The 7,866-nt window shown below is 37.7% G+C and overlaps 1 protein-coding gene across 1 annotated transcript in view; it reads right to left on the minus strand.

The window, feature by feature from the left end:
* mpl (MPL proto-oncogene, thrombopoietin receptor) overlaps positions 1–7,866 on the minus strand; it is a 15,508-nt gene that overhangs the window by 2,190 nt on the left and 5,452 nt on the right. The window contains exons 7-11 of the mRNA XM_015391195.1: positions 7,249–7,418; positions 6,779–6,921; positions 4,188–4,338; positions 3,908–3,989; positions 1,524–1,611 (exon numbers count right to left, since the gene is read on the minus strand). Of these exons, the coding sequence (XP_015246681.1) occupies positions 1,524–1,611; positions 3,908–3,989; positions 4,188–4,338; positions 6,779–6,921; positions 7,249–7,418 (634 nt within the window). The remainder of the gene's footprint in view (positions 1–1,523; positions 1,612–3,907; positions 3,990–4,187; positions 4,339–6,778; positions 6,922–7,248; positions 7,419–7,866) is intronic.

A 7,866-nucleotide genomic window follows, 5' to 3' on the forward strand; every position in this document is an offset into this window, starting at 1 on the left:
CTTTAAACGGGTCCAAGAAGCCAGGCCCTGGTAAATGACGTCCTGTGTGATTATCTCAACATATTTGTCTTCGTCACTGGCTGGAGGGCAACGAGCAACCTGTCCTGGTTTGGACAGACCAGAAGAACTTGGCCCTACCTTCAGTCCGCCAAATGTTTAAATCCCAGGCAAGCCCACTGGTCCTTGTTCTTTTCCCGATTCAACCTCTCGATCTCCTTCCGACCCGGCTCCAAGAACATTAAACCTGATCCCCTCTCCCACCTGTATTCCCCTGAAAGATTTGAGGAGGAGTTATCTCCCATTCTTCCTCAGACCTGCAAATGTTAAGCCCTCCACTGGGAGATCGAAGCTCTAGTCTCGGAGGCCCTGTGGATTGAACCCCACCCAGGAGGCGGCTCCCCGGACAGAACATACATCCCAAGTGCTATCTGGCACCAGGTGATCCAATGCTTTCAATCCGCAAAGATCTTTGCTCACCCTGGAGTCCATCAAACCAGCTCAAACATTGGCTCTCTCTCCATCGCAACGTACGGGAGTACATCTTAGCCTGTCCCACCTGTGCTAGGAACAAGCCACTGTCAGGTCCAGTGACTCCCCATCTCTGACCGTTCTTGGTGACATATTGCCTTGGACTTCGTAGCTGGGCTGCCCTTGTACCAAGGCATGGTGGTCATCTTAACCATTGTGGACCACCTTTCCAAAATCCTGCCATCTGGTCCCCCTCCGCAAGCTTCAATCCGCTTTCCAGGTGCTGGTTAAGCATGTTTTTAGATTACATTTGATACCCCAAGACTTCCTCTCAGACCGAGTCCCTCAGTATACCTCCTGTGTCTCGAAGGAGTTTGCCACCTCCCTTGGGGCCACCTACACCCTCTCCTCTGGTTATCATCCTCAGAACAATGGACAAACGGACAGATCTGGTCAGACAGATCCTCTCAGCAAGTCCATCCAAACCATCTGTCCCCTTGAGATCCCAGCGCTCTTACGGCGCAAAGCCAGCTGACAGCCACCTGCCTCCGTCCCACAGTTCATTCCACCGAACCCAGTCCGCCTCCATCCATCAGCCACTTTCCCTCAGTGCAGCCGCCTCTCCCGCTTCAAGCACCAACAACACCGGCCTGTGGGAGCCGCAGCACCTGCTCACTCTCCCCTGTGGATCGTTCTGATCCTGTGTGGTACTGTAAGCCGAGCTTTAATTCCATCAACATTTCCCTTAACCTTGATTAATATTTCTCATCTTGTGTCCTGTGCTCTCTCGTTTTTTTTCTTTTCTTCTGTTGTTAAAATAAAGTTTGTTTTGCAGGTGGGTCAGAAAACTCAACACCATGACAGAAAGTAACCACTTGGTTTCTGGAAATTTTAAGGAGAGTATATGTTAGGTTCTCTTTATGATTTTAAAGTAATAGAAAGTGCTGTTGGTAATATTCTCTTGTGTCTTCATGTGTAAAATAAAAACAAAACAAAAATGTGTACCTTAATAGTTCATTTATAATTAGTTTTTACTTTGTTGTTAAATAATTTACCCATTTCTGCTGGTTGATGTCCATCAGAAAACCTTGAAGAACTTTTTCAAGGTTGGGTACTGGTGGCCAGAAATACTGCTTGAGCTTCCTAAAAAAGAACACAAAAAAAGAATGCTGTACTTATATTAATGAAATTTTTTTTTTCTATGAAATTTCCAATGACCTTTATAACCAGTGTTTTTCACAACCATGTTAGGCTACGTTCACACTGCAGCCTGAAGTGACCCCAATCCGAATTTTTGGCCCATATGCGACCTGTATCTGATCTTTTCATGGCTGTCTGAACAACACAGATCTGATTTTTTCCAATGTGACCAAGGTCGCTTGGCTATGTGGTCCTGAATCCGATACAAATGTGATATTTTCAAATGCGACCTGTGTCTGAGCAGCCAGGTTGCATTCATCAGACCTGAATGCAATTAATAGTGACAAAGGTCACTATTCTGGGTCTTTCTATGAAGAAGCAGCAAGAAAAACAACAACCATGGTGGACGATAATGCGGAGAGTAGTATTTATGTTAACCATCTTGAAAAGATTGTGTTTTTATGGTTGGGAAAGATCGCTAGATGCACCACCATCTATGATTACTTCTGTAAGCACAGTGCACACTGGCTTGTGACGTCATTGCGTCCTCTACTGCACATGCGGGACACTTGCATTGCGTGACTGTAGTTCACACAGGAGATCACATACAAGACCCATATATTTGCAAATGTGAACGGAGCATCAAGGCTTGCCTGCAGTGTGAATGTAGCCTTAGATTTAGTCTTAGTCTTCAGGACGAAAATTATTATTAGTCTTAGGTGCATTTTAGTCATTACGACATGTAATTGTTTTAATCGACTAAAACTTAAAAAGGTTTGAGTCTAGTTTTAGTCAGTTATATGTTGTAAAAAAAAGTTCACCTTTACAGTTTCAAATAACAACCAGATTCTTTACCAGGCTGACATCTCTTGCCTAGATACTACAATTGGTGGAGATACAATGTTGCTATTCAGTTCATCATTGCTGTTGGGCAGAAACTTAGATTTATAGAATTTAAATAAACTTTTTATGAATTAATGCCCTACTTTATAAAAAAAAAAATGTCTCAAAAAAGCTATAAAAATAGCAGATCTACTTCAACACATCATATTGGTTAATATACAAGACAGACAAACAAACTAACAAAATGTACAATAAAGGAATGGTTTTAGACATACAATATTTCCAAAGCTAGGTTTTCTAAAGCAAAGACTTCCTGATCTATTATGAAATATGCAATACAGACGGATCCATAAAATCTTCATTGCTCCAAAAAAAGCAAAGAACAAAAATATTCTTCTTTCTACTTTGGCAATTTTGGCTTTATTTCTTCAATTTACCCCTCAGTTACCACTGCTCAGGAGTCAAAGTTGATTTAAATTCGCAGGGTTTTGATAAAGAAAATACAGAGAGAATCTACATAATTGCTTTGAAATGCCAGAGCAATCCAGACCTAAATTGAATGAATATGCAAACTAAAATGTTGAAATATTCAAAAGAAACATAAAAAAAATGTTTTAATGACAATACAAGGAAACATTTACATCATATTTAGGTAGATAAACACGAGAACAACAAGAAAGAAATATTCAAAGATCTATACAACTTTTCACATGGCTCTTTATGTAAAAATAAACAGAAATCAATAATATATCTTATTTGGATATAATTTAGGGATTACTTTTGGTAGAAATTAAAGAAGGTTTAGTATCACATCTTGTGATAAAATATTGATAGTAAAGGGATTTTTTTCGCTTGGCAGAGGATGATCAGCCACATAGTTTAAGTAGCGATAGAAGAGCCATACTGCGTGAGTAAACCTTTACAGAGCAACGTGAAGCACAGACACTGAGCTTTATCAGGGCCACTTTCAAAGAAGTGAGGCCGCGGGTATGCAGCTACCTTCTGTAATTCTAAGCAACTTCTCTGATCTGAGTAAGATTACAAATGATCAGAATCTGTTATCATGTCTCATGGTTATTTAATACATATAAGTTATTAAATGTCATTAAAAGAATTTGTCTCGAGTGATCTCTTTTCAGGGGAAAAAAAACGGAGAGAGAGAGCTTCAAGGTGTAGACACAGAGAGCCTATCTTTAACAGTCCCGTTTCGTTGACGAAAACTAAAACCTATGACTAGTCATGTTTTAGTCATCAAAGATCTACGTTTAACTCGTCAGTTTTTGTTATTGTCCTGAAAAAAGGAGCATCAATGAAATGATTTCGTCATCGTTGACAAAAACAACACTGTAGACATTTTTTAAAAAGGCACTATGTTCAAACATTGTTATTTAAAAAAAAAAAACCATGTGAGAAATTTTATTTATACAATGAAAATGAATGATTTGGACACAAATACCTGAAGTAAATGAAAAAGACTGTGATGAAGCCGATTGCTATGATCAGCATGGAAACACAGATGCACCACATGAGCAACATGTCTAGAAACAATGAGATTGAAATTAGCATGATACAATAATAACCATAGTTTCATTCATGTAGAAAAACAGACTAAATATATCATTGCAATTATGTATACAATTGTGCTGCTGTATTTAATAAAATAGAGGAATATTTTCTAATAAAAGCAGGCAAACAATTATTTAGATTATTTAAAAATTTATTCTTGTTAGTCTTACCTGTGTCATGTGTGGTTGCACCTGAAAAGACATCTGACCAGTCACTCCAAAATCCTGAGTAAATCACCCCCTCAGGTTTAGCTCTTACCCTAACACTGAACTGGCAGCCTGATGTCAACTCTGCACATGTGCTGGTGTTAGACACTATTTTCTGTGGGCCAAATAAAATGAGACAGAACACAGTCATAATTATTTGATATATAGCTGAACCTTTTAACTTCAAATTTGTCTTTGTTTTCATTCAAAACATTTTAGGCAAATTCTTTGCAGTTTTGTATTTGTGAGCATTAATCAAATGTATATAATGAGAAATGAATGTATAAATACATTTAAATTAGCTTATTTATCTTTAATAATTACCTTATTTATTTAATACCATTATAATTTTCAGATTTATTATTAAATTATTTGTTTTTCATATGTATTCTTTTTCCCACTTTTTTTTCTGTTATTTCACTCCATTGATTTCTTCAACCCTATTTATTTGTGCCTGTCTTTTTCCTTTTTTTTGCCTTATTATGTAAATGAGGAGGGGTTGGTCTTTAGGAAACAGCTCCTGACCATTGGTTGGTTAGACTGCATAGGCTCTACATGCCAGGCATAGGCTCTACAGGCCAGTCTCAATCACAACAATGATTGCTATGAGGTTATTAGTTGACAATGAGAACATATTCATCCTTACCCCATAATGCACTAACCAAACAATTATGTTCATGTTGTACTTCAATCATTTTTTTTAAACAAAACCTAAAGATCTTCATTTCCCCAGAGCTGCTCAGAAATGAGATGGAGGCTGAATTTGCCTCTTCTGAATTAATTAGAGCCTGAAGTTCACCTTTAATCTTTTTACAGGATTTTGGGGCTTCCTGTTTTACCATTTGTAATATCAGTCTCTTTGATTAGTCGTCAAATTACCCCTTGTGGCCACATCCCAGAAGGTTGGCTACAGTCCTTCCCGCTGAGGCCTCAGGTAAATCCTCGGATGATCCCAAAAAAATCAATTCCAAAACCCCAGGCTCTTCTAAATAATATGTGCAACTGTAGTCACAGGAACATGAGATGGTCCTATAGTTGTTGTGTTGTTTGAAGCTGGTCTAAAATAATAAGAGCTCATCAATGCTTTGGCATTGCAGAACCATACATGAGAAATCGTACAATACAAACACCAGCCTGGTTAGGGCAACAGACCGTACAGCCCTTAAATAGCGAGCTTGCATTAGTTGCAGGCATGCTAGAATTTGGCAGCAGGTGTAACAGTGGCCTGGTGGCAGAGCAAACACATTCCACCAAATGTAAATTCCACTGGTTTGCTCCATCTTCGTCACACTAACAGAAAATCACAATTAAGGTATTTGAAAAAACTTCAATAATTCCAAAATGGAAGGTCCTCTTTGAAAAAGTTTTATCTGACCATTGTCATGATCCTGCCCTTGGTGGACTTTTTGAGTTTTTATTTAAATTTTATTTTTTGTTATTCTGTTTTCTTGGTAATGGTTTCTTTTTCATTTGCTGTCATTGCAGTTGTTTTCTACTTATTTTTAAGCAGTGCTGTGATTGTTTTTGTTACTCTGTTGCTCCCTTGTGCCAGTTTCCTTTACTCTCGGCTACCTTCTAGTTACTTCTATACACACCTGCTCCATATCAGCTCATTAGCCAATCCTTTGTTCTGTTTCCAACATATACACCTCCTCTACAGTTCCTCATTGCTGGTTTCTTATTGCTTCCTCCCTGTGTTCTCTTTCTGTTCTCTTTTTTTAGGTTTCTTTTTTGTTCTTGGATTTTTGTCTCTGTTGTCTCTAGAACCTCAGTTAAATCAGCTAACCTTATCTTTGCCTGCTCATCACTGCAATCCGGTCCTCTAAAACCTCCAAACAACCTGACAATCGTATACATTTGTTTTAAGAAAGGGGCAATTGCTTAATGTTAAGTTAACCTATGCCACAGATCTACAGCCACACGCATTGGGCTTTACTGTGTTGCCATAGAAATGGCTGCTTTTCTTTTCCATTGGAGGGAAGAAGCCTTCCCATTCTGGTTTATTTCCCCCACCCCACCCCACACACACCTTTAATCAAGGCGGCTTCCACAGCTGCGAAAGAGAGTTCATTGGGTCTGACACTTGATAGTTAAGGGTTAGGGGGCAGTTTGGGATTCAGCCATAGGCCCACCTACTGATTACAAGATTGTAGACACCTGTGATGGCATTTTAACTTAGCATGTCCCTTTGGTCAGATTATTTCTATTCTTTTCCAGAGGCACCATCATTTTGTCCAGACATGTTTAATTTTTAAGTCATTCTGTTGAAGCATGGTTGAAATGCAATGTCTAACTTTCATTGGTTTTTCTTTCATAGAATGTTCTGTCTTATTATTTAGAAGTATTCAAGTTACTTCTGTGAGACTCATGGGTTTTTCTTTCATAAAAAAGGGGTACCCACACATTTTGTACGTGTGTGCTTTTAATTGTTTTGAGAGTCCTATAAAAGATGCATCTACAATATTCTTTTTAATTTCCTCTTATCAAATGACTGACTTTGATTTTCTATTTAAAAATCTTTGTTGGAAATCTAAACTTTCTTAAATGCAACTTACACTCAGTTCTTCACCTCCTTTAATCTGAATGTTAACCTCATACTGCAGATCGCCAGACAAAGAGGGTAGAGGAGCTTCCCAATTTAAGCACAGCTTTTTCTTTATCAGTACTCCTTTCAGCTGACTTGGTGGGACACTTTTAACTGTGAACACAAACACGCATAAGGTTATGATGCAGTCTTACTGTATTTTATGATACCACATGGGCTCTAAGGAAAACAGTGACTTACTTGCCTGCATTGGTAAATACACTGAGCACTAGGAAAAATTCATGAGGTGATCTCTATAAGTGGAAAATTTGCATTTTGCAGAGATTGTTTCTCTTAGATCTCCTCAAATGATGTACATATTTGTTGTATTTATGGGGAAAAAATGCTAAAAGTATTTACTTCTGCCAAGACAGTAATCTTCAAAGTTTTAAAAAGAAGAATCTAAGATGTTTTACTAAAGTAGAACCCAATTTCACTTACTGGACTGGCAGAACAGGAATTCTTCACTGAAGAACAATGGTTTGATCCCAGCTGCGGTGCTGTTGAGCTTGACCTTTATTTTTTCAAATGTGTCTACAGGAAAGGAACATGTATCCGAGACATTTCTTTCTTCATTACATTTACTCCACTCAGTCCAGCCTGAAGATTTTCTATAAGTAATTGGGGGAAAAAAATTTATTAATTTCATAACTAAAATATTTGAGTTTTTTCACACAATTTACAATTTTGACAATATGAACACTTCTTTTTCATGTAAACATATATTGTATGTATGTAATCCATGCAGTCATATGAGATAGCTAATGCAAATTGTGTTGTAAGATTATGTAAGATACATTTCACTAAATTTAAAAATAACTGTTCATTATTTTTTCCAGTTTCTTAAATTATTAAATTGTTTCTTCAAATATACAGTGTCACACATTACGTTGCATTGTTTTCACATATTTGTATTGTTGGTGGTGGGGGGGGTGGCTGGATGTCTTGCTATGCATTTTCTTGACAGTGAGGTCAAATTAATATCCACAACTTCGAAAAATGTATTTAATCTATCTATTTGTATCTATCATATTTTATTTATTTATCAAAAATAATATC

The sequence above is a fragment of the Cyprinodon variegatus genome, unplaced genomic scaffold, assembly GCF_000732505.1.
Source record: "Cyprinodon variegatus isolate N-32 unplaced genomic scaffold, C_variegatus-1.0 Scaffold528, whole genome shotgun sequence".
NCBI lineage: Eukaryota > Metazoa > Chordata > Actinopteri > Cyprinodontiformes > Cyprinodontidae > Cyprinodon > Cyprinodon variegatus.